At 39.7% G+C, this 23,064-nt stretch overlaps 1 protein-coding gene across 1 annotated transcript; it reads right to left on the bottom strand.

Moving 5' to 3' along the window:
* Window positions 1-350: 350 nt before the first annotated feature.
* LOC101744982 (importin-11) lies at window positions 351-23,063 on the bottom strand. Its single transcript, XM_021347628.3, has 17 exons — window positions 22,842-23,063; window positions 22,115-22,255; window positions 21,408-21,628; window positions 20,942-21,101; window positions 19,683-19,929; window positions 18,785-19,066; window positions 18,054-18,235; window positions 17,461-17,643; window positions 16,236-16,335; window positions 15,739-15,947; window positions 14,384-14,587; window positions 13,411-13,603; window positions 12,749-13,001; window positions 11,484-11,710; window positions 9,459-9,585; window positions 8,212-8,401; window positions 351-6,714 (listed from the first exon to the last, which is right to left on the bottom strand). The coding sequence occupies exons 2-17, from the start codon at window positions 22,247-22,249 to the stop codon at window positions 6,610-6,612; spliced, it is 3,018 nt and encodes a 1,005-aa protein (XP_021203303.2). The 5' UTR covers window positions 22,250-22,255; window positions 22,842-23,063; the 3' UTR covers window positions 351-6,609.
* Between the last annotated feature and the right edge of the window lies 1 nt (window position 23,064).

Below are 23,064 nucleotides of genomic sequence, written 5' to 3'. Positions count from 1 at the left end.
CCACTGAGAAGATCTGGCGAGAAACTCAGTGGGCTGTGTCTATGGTTTAATTTACTCGTCGAGCTGTTGGTCGCAAGCGACGGGTTTGACAAGGACGGTGACCGGTGCTTGTGGTGCCTAAAAGCACCGTTAATGGATCGGGAGGATACCGTAAAGACGTGTTCAGGGCGACCTCGACGGTTTACCGTTCGGACCACAGAATCGGGTATGCTCGTCGGTGATTAAAACGGTTGACGACAATCTCATGCGTACGTCGGGCTGTGAAGCCTCAAATAATGCAATAAATTTACCAAAAAATCGATACCAATACTATGTTAGTTAAATTTAGGAGGACAAGGAAATGAAAAGTCTTGTTACATTTATTTATTAGGCATCTTTATTATGAAGATAAAAGATGTTTTAACTTTTCATAAGTATAGGACACAATATCCTGTTTCGGTTACATACAATATTACGAATCAATTCATAGAATGTCTCAAGCGTTTTTATAACAAATCGAATTACATTAATTATGTATTGCTTTTTTTTTAATCAAACAATAGACAAATTTTCTCTGCAATTCATCGAAACATATATCTTAATTATTTTTTTTTGTTATTATAATTTATATCGAATACACATAAATGAGAAATTTAATTTTACAGAAAAAAATTACCGTATACACATAAAAGATATACTTTCCTCTATAGCGATTTTCGCCTTCAAGACTTTATTGCCGCAAGCAAGAGTACTCAGAGCTCTGTTCGAAGCCGCAATGGAAAACGTATTACAATAAGTTTTATTACAAAATTTAGTTTCAATTCAAAACCAACCGCGTCCTTCTTATATCATTATACCTTTCTCGAATTCCGTATTTACTTGTAATAAACAAAATTTAAACAAAATTATTTTTATAATAAACAAAATGTATGATTTGTATTTGTAATAAACAAAATTTAAACTTGTTAAAATAAATCGATACGTCTTCATTTAGTGCATCGGTCAGATATGAAATGTTGTGATACATGGCATTCTCCTTAAAAGGTATCATCCAGTGGCGAAGTAAATCAAAAATGTATTTATTTTATAACATAACACATACAGTGCGATCATGGCAAAAGTTCATAACGCGTTTTAACGTTATTTTTAAATATACTTTAATTAAATAAGGTTATCTATATTATTATAATTTTTTTTTTAATTACATATTTCTTACATTTTTCATAGAGGACCACAAAATTTACAAAATAAACATTAATGCATTATTTTTCATTAACTTTCGTACTCGGGTACGTTTCCGTCGTGATTAACCCTTTGACTGCCGTGTAAGTCACCGGTGTCCTACGCGGCGCACTGAAGTAATTATGTCGATTTCTCTCTTCGATCTTCTTACTAAGGGAGCCGGAATATTCAATAGACAGTCCGAAGATACTGAGAATAAATCTATTTCTAAGAGACCTAAGTGTCTAAAACGTACATTAACAAACAAAAGAAGGCGAAGTTAGACAATCGAGGCGCTTAGTAACAGAAATCCACATAATTACTTTAGTGCGCCGCGTAGGACACCGGTAACCTACACGGCAGTCAATGTGTTAATCGGTAGAACATTAATCGTCGATGTCTTCACAGTGTGCTTAGTGCGAGTTTTTTACATTCGTAACACTACGTTTGCCGCTAGGGGCGCTGTTTCAACTCCATACAAATCCAAGTTAACTTTTACGCGATCGAGAAGTTAAAAAACTCGCGCTAAGCACAGAGGTCTATTATTTTATTAGAAACCGTCTTATGTACAATTAAAAATAAATAAACGTTTACGAACTTCCATTCAATTTATTCTCGATCGTAATTTTCTTTCGACTTAATCGAAACAGGTGAAGGTACAGTCGAGCGAGAAAGCGAATGATGAAATATTTGGGAAATAAAATTCAATTGGCGATGACCGACCTATGCCATTATTTCTTCCCCTACGCATTCATTCTTAGCCTAAGGGGCTTTATTTCTGGTAGTGGAGCATGTTGTGGAAAATGTGTCGCTGTCTTGTGAATTTTTAGAGCAATACAGTTATCCTTTTTGGTGCAAAGTGGTGGGACAGACGTTTTTTTTATGCCCTTGTAGGCAGACGAGCATACGGCCCACCTAATAGTGAGTAGTTACCGTCGCCCATGGACCTCAGCAATACCAGAGGTAGAGCCAAGCCGCTGCCTACCGTTAAATTGGTCGACGGATTCACGACCCACATGATGTTAAATTGTTACCCGAGTCTATCCACCTATCTTAAGAAATCAGTTCTAAGGTCTCAGTTTTACAGTACAACAGCTGCCCCACTCTTCAAACCGAAACGCATTACTGCTTCACGGCAGAAATAGGCAGGGTGGTGGTACCCACCCGCGCGGACTCACAAGACGTCCTACCACCAGTAAATACGATGTTATTCCTTTACGGTGACGTGGTATTGAAATTGCAATGATTTTTTATTTATTTACTTGACTTAATTACGAATGATTATAATTGAGGAATAAATCTTAATGTCAATTGTTAATTTGAGATAATTTTTTTAATTTTACAATAAATTTAAAAGTCAGATTGATCACATTTTCTCAAAGCCGCCGCGCCGGTCAAAAAACAAAAAAAAAACTTTTGTAATTTACAAACTTACATTTGCAGGTGACGCATCGACCTTTACGTATTTAACGTATAAGGGATAAATTATTTCCTCCGCAGAGTTAAGTTTGTTTTTCTGACATGCACAATTAGAATTTCCGAATCGCTCATAAGATCGCAGTAAATCATTTATTATTGAAATCTATTTACGTGCTGTATGTTCGTCATCGGATAAAGACTGTTAGCATTGAAGGTTCCGTAGCCTGGTGCATGGAAAACATTAGCTTGCTCTGGTGTTTTATTTATATTATTATAACCCCATTTTTATGGTGACTAGCTCACGACCATTATTAAGTTGCTACGGAAGCTAAAAGTTAACACAACGTAAGTGACGTCACTCTAAAATGTGAGGGTTTTCTCCGATGTCAACACTTGACAACCAATGACAACCAATGACCAATGATTATTTGTAAAAACCTCAAATAACATTTTACTTTACACTTAACATTTACAGTTTTTACTGGTGGTAGGGCCACTTGTGAGTCCGCGCGGGTAGGTACCACCGCCCTGCCTATTTCTGCCGTGAAGCAGTAATGCGTTTCGGTTTGACGGGTAGGGTAGGCGTTGTAGCTATACTTGATACCTTAGAACTTGTATCTCAAGGTGGGTGGCGCATTTACGTTGTAGACGTCTATGAGCTCCAGTAACTACTTAACACCAGGTGGGCTGTGAGCTCGTCCACCCATGTACGCATTAAAAAAAAACAAAAAATATTATCGTGGCGGGCTTAGTTTAGTTCAGTCTGTGTCAAGTCGACGACACTATAAACAGGTTGCAAACTGTCGTGTCTTGTTTATAATTATCACCCTAAATAATATCACACACGCTCTATATATAAGCACAGATTCAACATTATTATAGCAACCCATTTGTGTTCCACTGCTGGGCACGGATCTCCTCTCTTCTAACAAGAGAACTGAGAGGGATTTAGGCCTTAATCCACGCACGTTGTCCTAATGCAAATTGGTGGATAATAAAATAAAATTTTACAATTATTATGCCAGATGTTTTTTTTATTGCCCTTGTAGGCAGACGAGCGCACGGCCCACCTGTTGGTGAGTGATTACCGTCGCCCATGGACTTCAGCCAATGCCAGGAGCAGAGCCAAGCCCGTGCCTATCGCTTAATAATCTCCACAAGCCTCGTTTGAAGAATGAAATTTGGTGACACTATTTTTAACATTAGACATAAAGCTTAGGTTAGCTTATTTGTGTCGTATAAAGATTGGTAAAAGACATAAGATACTAACGCCCTTTACATTACTGTAAGTGTTTAGGGCAGTGATTCTCAACCTTTTTTTTGTTGCGACACATATTTAACGATTTCAAAAATTGGCGGCACACAAAGAAAACGATAAAAATTATTTACTTTCTACCGAATCACATACATTTGCCAATTTTAACGAAAGAAAAGGTGCAGTAACTACTATGCAACACCTTGTGAATCCCAAGTATCACTAAAACAACACGTTTTGTACGCAGAAGTGGCAAGTGTGCGCCGACTTGAGACATATTCCTATTGCTATGCACGCCGCTTCATCATAATTTGGCACTAAGAAAAACCGCGTTGCAAAGCAAATAATAAAATAATTTATTTCTTTGTGGATTTAAATATATATTCATGTTAAAAATATTTTCTTTTTAAATGATATAATTTAATAATATTAACATTATTATATACGTATTTGCAAAATTAGGCGGCACACTTTTGAAATTTGGCGGCACACAAAAGTGCCGCGGCACAGTGGTTGAGAATCACTGGTTTAGGGCGTTCTTATTTTTCTTCGATTTATATACATTAGTCTATCTATATTATTACCACAGTATAATTAGATATATTTCCAAACAACGGAAGTATAAGATCGTCAATTTAATTAAACAAAAAAAAAACAAAGAAAATCACCGAATTCCTTTTAGATTTAACGTATTAACACATCCATGGAAAATCTCAAAACACAAAATTCCATTTCAAATATACAATTTACCGACAATTAAGCAGAACTTAAAAAGTCTCGTCTAGTTGAGAATTATATTTAGTATAAGCCGTTAATTGTAAAAAAAAAACGTTTATCATTAGGCTGTATTATTTTGAAACCTAATCACGTCATTAACATAACGACAACTTGAACATAAAAGACTTAAATTCATTCGATGTAAATTCAAATAAAGCAACAAAGCTTAATAAGTCACGCAATATGGTCGACCGCAAAATACGAATCGCGATCAAAGCATGCGTTACGAATTATCCCTCTTCTTTTTTTTTAAGTATGGGAATCGGCTTCTTGCGACGTCATTGTTGCCAGTATCAAGTTTATTAACAAAATCTTCAATTGTTAAGTGACATAAGATGAAGTTGATTTATTTGAGACTTTTAATCAATTGGGATGAAATATAGTCTCAGTAAAATGGTGGTTGTTTCGACTTTTTTAGTCATCTTATTCGAAGAATCCGAGACTACGTCAAGAAACGCGTTCCAAATTCGTGTCAAAACAAGGAAGTGTGCGCCGGTCTGGTGTGTTCTATCTCTTTCTAACGCGAGCATCAGGGTCCGTTCACACTGACCAGCTCGAAGAGGAGGGCAGATTTTTATCACGTTGGAAAGTGAGTTTTGTGTAATTGTAGTAAAGTTTATTTTTGCATGTGCACTTTTTTATCATTAAGAATGCTTGAACGCGCTGCATGTTAACTAATATGAGGAGCCGATGGGCTTTCAGATCTCTTCCAGCCGGTCTATGTGAAATAGTTGGCGGCTCGGCTCCGGTCAATTCCAAACGTATAGGATCCGGTCTGTGTGAAAAGAAAAAAAGCGGGACGATGCTCTCCGAGCCGGTCGGTGTGAACGGACCCTTAGCACAGGCCGGCAACAGTCCGCGCGCGGTGAAACCGCCAATGTATGGTCTGTAACCGTTATTATAGCAACCTACGGCTACAAGGACACCTCACGCGGCGTGTAGACGGGCGACGTAACGTAATGATGCCCGTGGGCTCCAGCAACCACACAACAACACACCGCGAGCCCAGCTGCGCTATTCAAATTGGATGCAATTCGTACAACTATCGGCCATATCGACAATTCACTCAAAGTTCAAAATCCATTCTCCGTCAAATTCAAGCGTTTACTTTATAGTCGCATAACTGTGCTGCATGTATCGTTGGTGTCTATGGACCGATCGGTAATTTCGTCTTCGATAAACAACAAATAAATACAAATTTTAACAAAAGAAAAAATTTCAAAACTTATGATAAGCAAGTCGACTGATTAATTCTTTTCTACAAACAAAAAAAAAAAAAAAAACTATTCAAATATCATAATTGACGAATGTCAGACATATGTATGTAACACGGACAACACGGTATAGCAAGGTATGACGTCACACGTTACGAGCACTAGCTTTGCGGGAAAGAGACAGTGCGTTACCCCCTCGAACCCTCAACAAAAAAATTATCTCTTCAATTACTTCGTTTATATATCGAGGCGTCATAGTTTAAGCGACATTTCTGCAACTTCACCGGAGAGCCATTTACAGTTTCAAATTTGGAAAAAAAAGATCATAATAAAAAAAAACTTAAGCTATCTGAATGAGATAAACTTAATTAACTTAAACTACCAAATAAAATGGACCTTTAATTACAAAGATAAATGTCGCGTAACAAGTGTTCAATGGAGTTTATTAATGGGGTGTTAGAACGTTTTGTGAATCCGCGCGAGTAGGTACCACCGCCCTGCTTATTTCTGCCGGACGCAGTAATGCGTATCGGCTTAAGGGGTGAGGCAGTCGTTGTAACTATACTGAGACCTTAGAACTTATATCTCAAGATGGGTGGCGTATTTACGTTGTAGATGTCCATGGGCTCCAGTAACCACTTAATGCCAGGTGGACTGTGAGCTCGTCCACCTATTTAAGCCATTAAAAAAATTGTCGCTTAAGCCAAATATCCTTTCAGCAGTCGTCCAGTAGTGGGGCGGCGCTCACAGCGGCACGTACTCGCGGAGCTGCTGCAGCGTCTCCGGATCCGCCGACTGCAGCAGCCGCTGGAACGTCTCCGCGCCGACCTGACTCTTCAGCGTCTCCAGCTGGAAATATTTACAATAAACATATCTATTATAGTGCGCGCGGAAGCGCTAGTCACCTCCTGAGGCATGTGGCGGGGTGAGACGAGGGAGCGCGCGATTGACAAGACGCACACGATATTATATTAAGTGCAGATAAATCTCAGAATAACAGAACTTAGAATTAATGTAATGGGTACCTAATTGTAATATTGTACTTTTCTATTTCCTGGTTAAACAAAGAAGAAGAAGAAGAAGAAGAAAATCTTTATTCGCCAGAAATATAGTTTACAAGATATTGTGGATATAGGACATAGTTTCATATATTTCGCCTGTTTATGCATGCGAAAATTTAACTTATTTTTATATTAATTCTAACACAAAATTTACTAAATCTATGCATAATATTCAAGTGTTTATTATATTTTATTATTTACGAAACAAAACAATTTTATAAGCAAATTAACATTTCTTAATAAGGAAACAGAAAACACTATCACCGTTATAGTACATTATAAAAAAATATATTTATCAATTTTGATTTTATTATCAATAAAAATTGATGAATTTTGCTTCGTAACTCCCCATGTCGTTTCTTTAGGTTTTCGTAGAGAAGTAAATTTTGGTTTTCCGATGTTTGCCGATTCGAATTTCCTTCATCTACAATTCTCATTACGCTTGAGAAAAAAACTGTGCACATTGTGAATTAAATTTTACACTGGTCGTGTAATTGGTGGACCCATCTTAGGATATTTTATCTCGTGTATGTTTGGAATAAACTGGCAAGAGCAACTCAATCGTGTGACCGCCGCGGTGGTCGACGGCAGACTGAGTTAGCTTGACGTTTGTCTACCTCTCCCGCCCTGCCGCTCACATACCTCAGGCGGTGACCAGCGTTTCCGTGAAAACTATAGTATATTTCGACTCTGGGGTATAAATTTGTGTTTTAATTCTTCTAATATATTCCACTATTTACTTGCCAGCACTTGACCAGAACATTGATCGAAATACTTATTTATTAAATGAATATACATATAATTATCACCTTTAGAATTGAAGTGCGGTAACGAAAAAATTTAGGAAAATTAGTTTTATACTTTAAGCGGCTTATAATCGTGTATCCTATCAGCTTATACACCAGGTAGGTACCACCACCCTGTCTATTTCTGCCATAAAGCAGTACCGTTGTAACTATACAGAAACCTTAGAACTTATATCTCAAGGTGGGTGGCGCATTTACGTTGTAGATGTCAGTAGGCTCTGATAACCATTTAACGTCAGGTGGGCCGTGAGCTCGTCCACCCATCTAAGCAATAATAAAAAATAATAAAAGTAAGTCACGGCGATAGATTCTGCGAAGCACGGCTTTTGCTAGGGTTCGTTACAACATCATCGTTAGGTTTAGGCCCCATGAGCTCACCTACTCGCCCGGTGACGCTGATATGGTCTCTCAATCTTAGGTACGCGGAAAAAAAGGAAAAAAAAGATGTAAGTCAGTAGGCGGTGGCGCGGCTCGCTCACCTGGTGGTGCGTGACGGCCCTGAGGTCCAGCACGTGCGCGGGGTGCGCGTCCGCCAGCGCGCGGCGACGCACGTCGTGCGGGCACGGCGCGCCGCCCGCCGCCCCCGCGCCGCCCGCGCCCCACCGCCCCGCGCCCCCGCGGCCCTCCAGCGGCGACGCCGGCCGCGACCCGGGCGGGGCCAGCAGGCTACTGCAATAAACAAACAACACGTGTTAAAATAATTTTTTTCGAATACATAAATCAGAATTTGTTCAAATACTAGCGACCCGCCCTCGCTTCGCTTCGAAAACTAATCCATTATTGATTTCTCCACTATTTAATGGATCTTATTATACATATAAACCTTCCTCTTCAATCACTCTATCTATTAAAAAAAACAGCATCAAAATCCGTTGCGTAGTTTTAAAGATTTAAGCATACATTTACGTAGGTATATAGGGACAGAGAAAGCGACTTTGTTTTATACTATGTAATGATGATGAACTGAAAGTGTGGAAGTCTGCACCTAAATTCGAGGGACGAGGAAGGGACACCGATAATTTTAGATGCTTGCTTTTATGCCTAAAACCTTAGGCATAAAATACAATATTAGTTGAATAGACACTATTGGTAATTCCATTGAAAGTCACAAGAATGTGACTCGCACCTCTTTAACTCCTACTAACTCTAGCTCGCTAATTCTTAATCCCACGTCTATCCCAGTTGTCGGTGCATACATTAAAACTACTAAAACTGTGAAGGGGTTCCGAAGATTCCATAAACTCACAGACATAGCCCACTGAGTTTCTCGCCGAATCTTCTTAGTGGGTCGCGTTTCCGATCCGGTGGTAGATTCTGCAAAGCGCTGCTTTTGCTAGGGCCAGTGCTAGCAACACTCCGATTTGAGCCCCGTGAGCTCACCTACATGTTAGGACGAAGCTGAAATAGCCTCTCAAGACTATCAGCATAGGTAGGGAAGAAAAAAAGATTCCTATGCATACGCTTAATTTCTACCGCCCGGCCCAAAATCACAAGCGACAGCGATTTTGGTGAATCGTAAGGCGGTTGCCCAAGTAGTGGCGGATAAGTGAGTCGCCACAAGTTCATTTCAGGGTTAGGAACAATATCGATATACACAACCGATGCGGTCAGTACGGATCATCTCCTTTCTTCTTTCACCGTTTGTCTATCTCTAGTATATCAGGCTCTTTTCATCTCTAGTATAACCGGCATTTTTTTTTAATTCTCATAAACAATAGTGACTCACTCCACGTAAGCGTTGTTCTCGGTTTTCATGACGTCATTGAGTACTTCGGTCAGGTTCAGCAGGATCGCTGGGAACCACTGCAGGACGACTGCGTTCTGCGTCGTCAATAACGCCGCCAGACCCAGACCTTGAATAAAAATCAAATACCATAACTACAATCGTTTAAGCAGATATTGCTCTACGATGATACTTCAAGTGACATTGTACAACAAATCGAAGGGTGAAAAGTTATATGGTTTAAACGATTTTTTTGCAGCTTTTCAGACGCTATTTAATGATAAAAAACAGCTATTTTAATGGAGTGCACATAATTGAAACTCAATTAAAAATATCAAACTGCTGATGCTAATAATACCAAATAAAATGCACCTTTAATTACATAGATACTTGTCGCGTATTCAAAGCGAAGCAGTAATGCGTTCTGGTTCAAAAGGTGCGACAGCGGTTACACTATACAATTTATTTATTTATTATTACACTGAATATTTATTACAATGAATAGTTAAAACCAAGCGGGCTTAGAGGTCGCTCGAGAAGTTTACGGAATATAGTAGCAATGTCCAGAATTTTTTGGATATAAACAAAATTCCCACGAACGAATCAACGAGGACACAAACGTTTCAACTAATAGGGTCCGTTCACACCGACAGGCTCGGAGAGCATCGGACCGCTTTTTTAATACGCTTTTATTAGCTTCAGACGTATGTATGTTTGTAACGGAATCTTTGAACATGATTTTGACCCCCTTCAAAACGTCGGATTAACTCGAAATTTGGTATACTTATTAAGGACCGAGGAGAATTCAAAATTAGAAATAAAATTTAAAAAATTTAAATCCAACTAAAAAATTAAAAACAGAAAAAGTTTAAAAAAACTAACAAAATAAGTTTTTTTAGAAAATCCAACTAAACAATAAAAAATAATTTTTTTTGGTGGATTTTCTATAAAAGCATATTTTGTTAGTTTTTTTAAACTATTATTTATTCTTTTGACACAGACCGGATCGTTTGGAATTGGCCGGAGCGGAGCCGCCAACTATTTCACATAGACCGGCTGGAAGAGATCCGAAAGCCGATCGACTCCTCTTATTAGTTCACACACAGCGCGTTCAAGCATTCTTAATGACAAAAAAAAATGCACATGCAAAAACAAACTTTACTACAACTACACAAAACTCTGTTTCCAACGTGATAAAAAACTGATCTCCTCTCAGAGCCGGTCTATGTGAACGGTCCCTTAGCCGCAGTGACGCCACGTGCGTGACGTCATTTGTGTTTGACAGAATTACTAAAGACGTTGACAACACAGTGTCACCCTAAATTGTTGTCACCCTAACGCGTTATGTGACGACACTATTTTGCACAACACTTTAATTTCAGGGCGTTAATGATAGATGGTTGTCGAAATTGAAGTGGCGCTGGACGCCTGTGGAAGACATAACGTGTGATACGGTAGGGCTCCTTTGAGGTGGACCGATCTACTGAAGATCGCCATCCATTGGATGCGAACAGCGCAGGCAGGCGAATCTTTTTTTTATTGCTTAGATGAGTGGACGAGCTCACAGCCCACCTGGTGTTAAGTGGTTACTGGAGCCCATAGACATCTACAACGTAAATGCGCCACCCACCTTGTGATATAAGTTCTAAGGTCTCGGTATAGTTACAACGGCTGCCCCACCCTTCAAACCGAAACGCATTACTGCTTCACGGCAGAAATAGGCAGGGCGGTGGTACCTACTCGCGCGGACTCACAACAGGTCCCACCACCAGTAATTACGCAAATTATAATTTTGCGGGTTTGATTTTTATTACACGATGTTATTCCTTCACCGTGGAAGCCAATCGTAAACATTTGTTGAGTACGTATTTCATTAGAAAAATTGGTACCCGCCTGAGATTCGAACACCGGTGCATCGCTCAACATGAATAATGCGCCGGACGTCTTATCCTTTAGGCCACGACGCCTTCAACCTAGGAGGAGTCCAGTGGGCTGATGGTGATGCTAAACAATATACGACCAACTCACCAACCACCTTCCACCTCTCGACTTGAGTGACCAGATTCATTTTTTCCGTCCAGACGTGCAGCAGTCTGTTGAGCACTTTGTCTGGGTCCGAATCGTATTCCACGTAGCCGTTGGACGCCTCCTGCACCGCCTTGTAGAACAGGTCCGTGGACCGCAGTATGACGCGGGAGACCAGGCACAGGCGCACGGATAGCACCATGGGCAGGTCGTCGCATTCCATCAGACAACTAAAATAATGTTATTCAAACCATATCTTTAGACATTTGCCAATTTTAATACATGATGGAAATTTATTTAATATTGTTGTAGAGGTTGAGAACATAAGGATAATATTTAAAAAATGCAAAATAATAAGCTTGTTTTTAAAGAAACAATTTTATATCACGTAGTGCCGACCAAAGTAAACTAAAGAATCATCACATTACAAGATGGACACTTCAAAAGTAAGCTATCGACTATAGATATTCCGCCATCTTGTTTTGCACGCCATTTTGTCATGAATCAATAAGTATTTGTTATACTTATTTATCAAAGCTACCTACGGTATAAAAGTTCGGATGTCTGATAGCTACTGTTACAACACACGTGAGACGTCGACCTCAAGTGCCAGGTCCGGTGGCGTCACGGCGACTACAAGCGTCGGTAACCGTATAACCCTGTATAGACAAAGAGCTTGCTTTTCCAAACTAATTTATTTTTAATTTGTATATAACAATCACAATTAATATTTAATATTATTTTTTTTATTTTTTAATAACTAAGGTCATCAATCATGATGCAAATTTCCTGAAACACTATACTAAGTGTGTGGATCGTGACTTGCCTTTATATGGGGAAGTTATAATAGGTTTTTGGATTCGTTGGTTAATAAGGTATAATAGGTTGAAGTCGTCGTGGCCTAAAAGATAAGACGTCCAGTGCATTCGTATGTAGCGGTGCACCGGTGTTCGAATCTCAGGCGGATACCAATTTTTGTAATGAAATACGTACTCACTAAATGTTCACGATTTACTTCCACAGTGAAATAATAACATCGTGTAATAAAAATCAAACCCGCAAAATTATAATTTGCGCAATCACTGGTGCTACCACCACCCTGCCTATATCTGCCGTGAAGCAGTAATGCGTTTCGGTTTGAAGGGTGGGGCAGCCATTGTAACTATACTGAGACCTTAGAACTTATATCTCAAGGTGGGTGGCGCATTTACGTTGTAGATATCTAAGGGCTCCAGTAACCATTTAAGCAATAAATAAATAAAACTCACTGAATGACTCTGATGAGTATGGGCCAGACGACCTTGACCCCGAGGAACGTGTTCCTCTCCGGTAGCGTGACGCTGAGGCATATCTCGGCCATCTTGAGCACGGAGAGCACGCCGTCGGACCTCATGTCGGCCATCATGTCGTCCAGCAGCGACAGGCAGCGGCCGCCGGCGCCCAGCAGGAACTCCTCGGGGCACAGCAGCGAGTACGCCTGCATTATGTACACCACGATGCGGTGGTGCTCCGTCGATTGCTCTGTAACGACGGACATCGGACTGGCTGGGGCACAATTGTACGACGGCATCCTACAACTTAACCTTGTATGTAGTAACTTTGTTAACAAACATCGGTTTTTTTTCCTTCCTGATAGCCTTGGAAGGCTATTTCACCTTAACTAGTAGGTGAGCTCATTGCATAGTTGAGTGGACGAGCTCACAACCCCTCTTGAGATATGAGTTCTAAGGTCTCAGTATAGTTACAACGGCTGCCCCACCTTTCAAACCGAAACGTATTACTGCTTCACGGCAGAAATAGGCAGGGTGGTAGTACCTACCCGTGGGGACTCACAAGAGGTCCTACCACCATGTATCTCGACGTCACAGGTTAAAATGGACAGCAGATGGGGTCCTCTTGGTGGGAGCAGTCCGTCGGCATGACCACGTACCTATGATGGGGTACAAGTTCTCGGCGAGCTGTATCGTGGCGGGGTCGGCGCTGGTGGACGTCTCCAGCACGGCGAGCCACAGTTCCAGGGCGTCCTCCAACAAGTACACGTGCGCCGGCTCCGACAGCCGCGTGGACTCGTTGACGACGCTCAGGATCCACGGTCTAATGGTCAGTGTGCAATCGCCCAGCGCCTGGACAATAACATATTTTTAAGTAAACACTAAGTTACCGAGGCCGCTTTAGGCAAGTAGGAAACTGGATGTGCCTTTTTTGTGCAGCAGCAGTAAGGGCCACGAGTAACTTCAACTTAACTCACTCAATCTCACGCGTCAAGTTGAATTTTTTAAGTTCTTTAGAATCGTTGCGATTTCAAACTCGATGAAACGAAAAAATAAATCCATAGTTTTTTTAATACAGCGCCATCTATGAGATTTTTTTAATACTAACGTGTGTATGAAACCTCTTGTAGTGAATTTTAATTTAGGACTATACGTGAAGTTAAAAAATAAATTCACAGAGGGCGCTACCTCATACTAAAAAATATTATTTATAATCTATACTGATATACGAGTCGTCTATTATCAAAGGTGGCAATCTGTACATTTGGACAAAAAAATTTTATTGATATGTCAATACAGATTTATTTGAATATAATCGTCTCCTTCAAAGAATACTTCAAAGAATTTAGGACAAATGTATTTTAATTTTTGAAGGTTTCATTTCTACTGAATTGCACACATATATTATTTTTTTATGAAAATTGTTCAAGATCACATTTTAAATTTTTTTTATTGCCTTTGTAGGCAGACGAGCATACGGCCCACCTGATGGTGAGTGGTTACCGTCGCCCATGGACTTCAGCAATTCCAGGGGCAGAGCCAAGTCGCTGCCTACCGTAAAATACAAAGATGCAAATGATTCGTCAAATATAGTAGTAAGGATAATTTTAGCCGACGGTAGAGGGGACGTACCTTGAGCAGGTGCACGAGGGCGGACAGTGCGGCGGCCCGCAGCATGTTGTGCTGGTGCGCGGCGGCGTGGTGCCACAGCTGCGGCAGGTAGGCGGTGAGCGACCCCGCGCCCCCGCCCCGCGCCACGCCCGCCCCGCAGCGCTCCGTCACGCACGACACCACGTGCAGCACGTGCATCTTGGTGTCGCACTCCTCCGACTCCACCTGCACACGCGCCGCGCGGTGTATTGTAGTGGAATTCTCTATTTAACTTTAATTCTAATCTTTCTTTTTTTCACGTGGAAGGAAAGAGAAGTCGAGGAAGATTGCCAACCAGGTGGACGGACATGGTCAAGGAGGCCACAAACACCAGCGTCCCGGGCGCCATTAAGCAGGCCGAATGCAGGCAACTTGGAGGAAGCTAGAGCAAAAACTGGACCAAGGTGGTCACTACCTTCAGTAATGAGGAAATGACAAAGAAGAAGAAGATCGGCTCTAACTTTGATAAGAATTGCTTGCAAAGTAACTTTTTTCAATAGGTACACTTTTATTAGCTTCAGACGTATGTATGTTAGTATGTAACAGAATCTTTAAACATGATTTTGACCCCCTTCAAAACGTCGGATTAACTCGAAATTTGGGATACTTATTAAGGAAAAATGACAATTCAATATAAAAAAAATGAAAAATAAATAATAGTTTAAAAAACTAACAAAATACGCTTTTATAGAAAATCCAACTGAAAAATAGAAAATAAATTTTAATAAATTTGAATTAAAAATAGGGTAAGAAAAAATTCTTTTATTGTAAAAAAAAAAAAGCGTGGGGTGCTTTTCAGGATATTATCTTAATAACCCTTCTACTCATATCTGTTCATAAAATATTTATAACTACTGATACCATGCATAATTTCTAGAGATGAAACGGATAGTGGTTTAGCCGAATACCGAATACCGAATATTCGGCAAGCTGCGAGGCCGGAGCGCCGGATATTCGGCCCTTTCAGAAATATTCGTGCGCGTTCGGGTGTTGTCGCATTCACCACAATTTGCCACTGTTTAATTTTGAGTATTAAACTTCGATCATAATATTATTGATCGAAGGTATTAAACAAACGAATTAATCAAACAATCACTTTTGACGTGCGCTTATGAAAACAAAAGTTGTCCATAACCTATTGTGGTATTATTTGCCTTTTGTTTAACCATGAATATATATTTTTTATTTTACTATACGAAATCCGGCAGTATACAGATTTACTATCCGGTATCCAGCCGGATAGTGAAAACATGGCCGGATAGGCCGGATACCGGATAGTTACCGGATATCCGTTTCATCTCTAATAATTTCATACAATTAATAATTTCAAAACATACCAGGAGCTCGTAAAGCGCGGCAATAGCGTGGGGCGCGTAGGGCGCGAACTGCTCCACGTCAAAGTTGAAGTCGTCTATGGTGCTCCGGAGGGCCTCGGCCGCGGCGAGCTTGACGGCGGCGTCCTCGTCGCGGCTCGCGAGCGGCGCCAGCAGCGCCTCGTACATCGCGGGCCGCAGGCACTGGGACGCGCGCACGCCGCACCACTGACCTGCGATGGACGTGCACGCACAATAAACAGCTTGCAAACTGCCGGGTCTAAAACCAGCCCACTGAGTTTCTCGCCGGATCTTCTCAGTGGGTCGCGTTTCCGATCCGGTGGTAGATTCTGCGAAGCACTGCTCTTGCTAGGGTTCGTGTTAACAACGTCGTCAGGTTTGAGCCCCGTGAGCTCATCCACTAGTTAAGGCGACGCTGATATAGCCTCTCAAGACTATCAGATTAGGTAGGAATAAAAAAAAAAACAGATGCACCATTTTCACAAATATTCCACACTCACCTATGAGCTGACAGACCCGCCTTCTTATTATTCTGAAATTATTATCTTTGATTTTCAATTCTTGACTTAAAACGTTCGTGAACCACTCATCGAAATCGACCTAGAAAATAAACATATTCTGTTGAACATTCCACATTATTTCCATTAAAAAAACAATTATTTTGCTTATTCTGCCACTTTAATTATTCCACATCAGCCCCAAGCTAGTAGAGAATCCTGTTGTATGTGGTATAAACACAGGCACACATACGCACAAGATTAAGACAGTATATCCAGATCTCGAATACTACATTTTTTACTGGTGGTAGGACCTCTTGTGAGTCCGCACGGGTAGGTACCACCGCCCCGCCTATTTCCGCCGTGAAACAGTAATGCGTTTCGGTTTGAAGGGGGGGGCTGCCGTTGTAACTATATTATACTTGAAACCTTAGAACAAAGCAGCACAGTGCTAATATGATTTTCAATATAAAATCTTTGTAAAAAGGTCAGTGCAACATGTGCACTGTGTATTCTAACAACAAGCCAGTCATAATACTGTACTACAGGTGCTAAACATATTATGTCATAGCCCACTGAGTTTCTCGCCGGATCTTCTCAGTGGGTCTCGTTTCCGATCCGGTGGTAGATTCTGCGAAGCACTGCTCTTGCTAGGGTCAGTGTTAGCAACACTCCGGTTTGAGCCCCGTGAGCTCACCTACACACGTTAGGGTGAAGCTGAAATAGCCTCTCAAGGCTATCAGCATGGGTAGAAAAAAATATCGGTTGTCTGTAAAGTGGGTTTACTGACGATAGTTGAACGAGACAACGTCATAAGAAAATAGTGATCGAATGGTTTCATTTTTCAAAAGAAAGTTTTGATTTTATTTGTTTGATGGATATTTTATATGGACAATTGACACCACTTTCACTTTCCACTGAACTTCATACTTGACGAAAACATGTAAATGTAATAATGTATAGCAGCTGTCCACGCGGATGCATCGCTCACTCAAGTAGGAGAGAGACAGACGTCGAACGCTGCCGAACGCGGAGGCCAATTGTGCCTCTTTGTCGCTCGTTGCGCGCTCTCGCTTGCACTTTAAGCCTTAAATGGAACGCCTCAGAGCGAGGTAACGCCGCATGAGTCATGTTTTGTCATGCGTGCAGCCGGCTCCATCGAATTATAAGACGTAGTAACGTCAAAAAAAAAATTATGTAATTTACATTGTGATTAGAACAAACTCACATCATCGTACAAGTCGAAGGCGGCCAACCTGACAGCGTTGTAGATGGCGTCCTTGTTGAGTATGGCGGGCAGGTCGTCGGGCGACACCTGCCGGTGCTGCAGCGACGCCAGCAGCCGCACCAGCTCCGGCGACAGCACCTCGCGGAATTGAAACAGCTCCATGAATAATGCTTCGGTGCACGGCTGGGTGGGAGACAGAGACAGTCAACATTACCATAACGATTATTTCTCACGGGGGTCAAACTGGAGTGATGCTAACACTGACCCTAGCAAGAGCAGTGCTTCGCAGAATCTACCACCGGATCGGAAACGCAACCCACTGAGAAGATCCGGTGAGAAACCCAGTGGGCTGTGTCCCAAAGACACAATTAATTTACTTGTCGAGCCCTTCGTCGCAAGCGACGGATTCGCCAGGGTCGCTGACCGGTGCTTGAGGTACCTAAAACACCGTTAATGGATCGGGAGGATCCGTAATGACGTGTTTTGAGCGACGTCGACTGTTTACCATTCGGTCTACAGGATCGGGTATGTTGAAACTTTAGATACCGAACCATATGTCTCAATGCCGAAAGTGTATATTCACATGGACATACCCTCAGACTGTATTTCCAGGATTCACCGGCTTCATCGATAGCGAAGCTCTCAGGTTCGGCGTCCCATAAAGCTAAATCGTCGCTACTGAGCAGGAAATAGTGAGTCACTAAGTGCCTACACATGTGACAGAGGGTGTTAGCGTCCAACACTTCCATCTTTGTTTGATGCGCTTGTAACGTCACTGAAAAAAAACAGTAAATCGATTCAGTAACTTTATAGTATTATGGTTGTGCGGTTTATAAGGCGTGTTAAAGGTGCTAACTGTCCTTTATAAATAAAGCAAGTAAGTTTCGATTTTAGTCCGTGTATTGTCACAAGTGTCTGCCGTGTCGGGTGGACTATGTACGACTGACTATAACAAGCGATGTACAACCGCATGAGCTACTCAAACTGTGTCCCTACAATGGTGACGACGCAATAAGGTGCCAAATATTAAAAAAGTTATACTTCTTAGAATTACTTGAATTCAATAATTGCAATATGTTCGCTTAATAAAAACTTGTTAAAAATAATAACTGTGTTTGCAGCATTAGTCGACACAACTAATTCTTTACATTCAATTACGTTATTAATTCAAGATTCAAGAGCAAACTTTTAATCGTCATCCCATCTTCTCACTGATCGATATTGATATCTCTCAAATACCCGAGTTATTATTTTGCTAAAATTTTCTTTACGTAGTGTCTTTACTAAATCAAATAACTAATATACAATAAGGAAAATTACTCACTAGGTTCCTTGATCTGTTCCGTTCCCTTTGGCACTTTATATTCGATGCACTGCAATATACCTTTTACTATATTAAGACACTGTATCGTGAATCTTTCGTATATGAGAGCCATTCCAGGCTCGGTGAAGCAATAATACAAAGCGAATTCTAAAGACGGTCGGATCAAAGGCACATAGGAAAACGGGTGGAAAAATAATACTCCTAACGCTACTTTGGTTAAATGTATTATGAATTTTTCGCATAACTCTAATAAGTAGATCCCACGACCCTTTAGAAGTTTACCTGAAAGTATAACATAATAGTTATTTCAGGTGTGATAAGACTAAAACAGTAACGTATGTACGGTACGGTAGCGGTAGGCAGCAGCTTGGCTCTGCCCTTGGCATTGCTGAAGTCCATGGGCGACGGTAACCACTCACCATTAGGTGGGCCGTATGTTCGTCTGCCTACAAAGGCAATAAAAAAAAAAAAACCTATTTAAGAGTCTTCCTAACATGTTTAAGGGTTGGTTGTAATAATTTTAACTTGTTATATCGAGCAGTGAACAATATGAGAAAATTTTAAAGCACTCAACTACAAAAGCTGCTAGAATGCCAGTCAATTTATAACAATTTCTTCCAAATGTCTAGATTTTACATCCATAATCAATATTAACATTTAAGTCATAAATTTGCATAGTTACTGGTTTTAGTGAATTTCGTAGCAACATAGATGTGGCAACACCATCCTGTATAAATCTATATGTTGAGGGATAAATCAGTAAGCAATCCAATGCAATTGAGTGCAAGAGAAATACTACTCACTGTGGTGTCTGTAGGCTTCAGTAGCATCTATTTCTGTATAAACCGACCCTAATGAGCTTGTGGTTTTTTAATGTTAAATTCATATTACTACTTACGACATTCCAAGCTGGACTTAGCCCGATCGAATACTACGTTTAAAAAAGCAACAGCGTCTTGGCTTTCGTGCGCCTTTTTGAAACCGAACACTGTCAACTTTCGCAATATCCTAAGACACAGGAGGGCCTTCTCTAGATGTTCGGTAATTATTTCGGTGGCGGCCCCTTCTTGGATCTGACGTAAGAATATCTCCGTGTTCTCGTGCCATAGACTTAATATGAATGAATACACTGAGTTGGTTAATTCCTGGAATCATACATTTTGGGTAAAATTTGGGCAGCAAGTAAGAAACTTATAGAAGAAAATTTGCGTAATTACTGGTGATAGGGCCTCTTGTGATTCCGCGCTGGTGGGTACCACCACCCTGCCTATTTCTGCAGTGAAGCAATAATGCATTTCAGTTGGAAGGGTGGGGCAGCCATTGTAACTATACTTGAGACCTTAGAACTTATATCTCAAGGTGGGTGGCGCATTTACGTTGTAGACATCTAGGGGCTCCATTAACCACTTAACACCAGGTGGGCTGTGAGCTAGACCACCCACCAGAGCAATAAAAAAAAAAAAAAACTCGATCACCACCTCACCCATCTCAATAAGACCTCTAAAGCATAACATATTTTTTTCCATGTTTCATATGCCAAGATCTGATGGGATAATATCAGTTTCTCATTTACACCTTTAATGTCATTCATTGTCATTCTTATTCTTGTATGTATGTATTAGTGGCATCCCTTCTATAAGGCATCATCATCATCAGAGTTCATCCGTACTACCTGGAGCCACTGCGGTCATCCACAGTGCGTTTCCAGAGATCTTTTTTGCCACGTACCATCCGGCTATGGAATGAGCTCCCCTCCACGGTGTTTCCCGAGCGCTATGACATGTCCTTCTTCAAACGAGGCTTGTGGAGAGTATTAAGCGGTAGGCAGCGGCTTGGTTCTGCCCCTGGCATTGCTGAAGTCCATGGGCAACGGTAACCACTCACCATCAGGTGGGCCGTATGCTCGTCTGCCTACAAGGGCAATAAAAAAAAAAAAAAAAAAAAATATTATTAGCTTCAGGTTGTTGAATGTGAAAATTATTAAGTGATTGTTCAGTAATAATACAGTTATAAATTTACAAAATAACCATTAATGGTTCAGTAAATGAATATCATTGTATTTTTTGTTTAATAAATAGAACAAATGTTTGAGAAGATGTAATTAAATGAAAGATATTTGATAATAAATATGTTTTCCTATTTATCGTATTAGCTCACCTGAAATGTCTTCCTGTCACCAACTAATCTTTTAGAAGCCAAAGCCTTGACTACATGATGGAAGATTAACAAAGATCTGTGCTGGATCAAAGGTTGTGTAGTTTTCATGGCACCCATTAGCTCTGGAACTAAATCTGGCCAGTTAGCTGGACAGTCAAACCTAGAAGACGAAATGAACTTGATCAAATTAGTGATTCAACTCAAACTGATCTAGTTATGCTTTTTTTTTGCAACAGTAACAAACAGCTGATTATAAATGGAACTGTGAGGGTATCAAAATTTGAGTTAAATATATATCTTCAATTATGATATGGTGCTATTGTGTTAAAAATCATCAACACTATTACTAGCTATTTGGCTACTTGGACTGGCTATTTATTTCCTATAATAAATTCAATACAATGCCTTCAGTATCAGCCCAGAGACACTGTGTCATATGGAACCAAAGGAACAAAAAAAAACTCACCTAGCGATTTTTGATATCAAAACTGCTTGTTGTGTTGCTATCTGGGAGACAGGTTCACTTAAAATACTTGTTGTTAGCAAGCCCTGTTTTAGTTTCTGTTTTTCTTCCTCTGAAATGGCATTAGGAGCATTCCTCCTCCAGTACCTGTCCACTCCATTCTTGAAGCACATGACAGCAAGCCATCTTACATTCACATCGATTGAGTGGTTAGTGAGCACATTCTGAGACATGATAAAATAATTAGAAATTAGAATTATCACTAAGGAATACAACTACAATACTTATAGATAGCTACAAAAGTTTAATACAATTTATAACTACAATAAAAATGAATAAGAGTTATCTTTGTAATTTATAACAATACATGTTATCATTCGTTTCAAAAATGTTTAATTGTTCACATTTTTACTATACTCAATGTACTTAATTGAGTATTGATGTTGTTATTAATTCAAAATTTTTATCGGTAGTTGAATCAAACCACCAATTAAATCAACAATCAAACAACTATTTGATTAACTAGTTTTTGTGAGAGTCTAATATAATTGCCTCATAATATAATTTCCATTTCTTATATGACATTCATATAAAATATTTGTAAATACTTTTTTTCATCAGAATATTATTTTAAAAAGCCATTATTACTATATATATATATATACTAAATATATTATATGTCACAAATATATTATATAACAAGTAATTACCAATAAGACAGAATAATATCCTGGTTCTATCTCCCATTCCTGCAGTTTTTTCTCAGCTGGTTTTAAAACTTCTGTGTCTTGGCTGGTGGCCTTGTTTAGGGTATCCAATACTAGTGCATAGATATTCGGATCCATGATCAGCTGTAGTAGAATTTGAAGATTGCAATAAAAATTCCGAAATTAATATGACAATATAGTTAATGTATCAACAATTATTGACAATTAAATTTTAATGTTTTAACATTTAGTTTCAAGACTGACCAGTAATGATTTGATCTACTCTACACATGTCCCTACTGTTGAGACACTACTTATGTTTTGGATTTAATGGTGACTATTATCATTTTATAAATTGATTTTACTTAACTACATAGTTGCATTTTCTGATCATGAATTAAATTAAATAATCAGCAAAATACTTATATTACAATACGAATTTATAGAAGAAATATCTTAAATATCTTATAGAAGAATATAAGAAAAAAATATCTTATAGAAGAATCCTTTAGAACAGAACCACAAAATGCAGTTCAACAGGAGTCCACTAAAAGATATAAAATTAATAGCAAATAATATGTTTATAAGTTTTAAATGTCTACATAGTCGACGGATTATATAAATTCTAAAGCGTTATATATTTTATTATTAGCGCTCTGTGGAATAAAAGAGAAAATCAGAGGAATGCATTACACAAAATTTTAATTCGGAAATGAATTAACTAACTTACTTTTCACCCTCCGACATAGGACATAACATAACCTAACTACCTCCGAATTATTGGAATATAAGAAGCGAAGTAGCCCAATTACAAATGAATTGTAACAAAATGGATAGAATAATTTTATTCGCTAAAGGAATAACTCCGAATGTTTTAACAAACGAAACATATCGAAATTAACGTTAAGTAAAAAAATCGCAAAACTCCATCGGAATACCGATTTTTGAATGTC

Source organism: Bombyx mori, chromosome 21, assembly GCF_030269925.1.
Source record: "Bombyx mori chromosome 21, ASM3026992v2".
NCBI classification, from domain to species: domain Eukaryota; kingdom Metazoa; phylum Arthropoda; class Insecta; order Lepidoptera; family Bombycidae; genus Bombyx; species Bombyx mori.
This window is presented reverse-complemented; position numbering and strand designations above follow the sequence as displayed.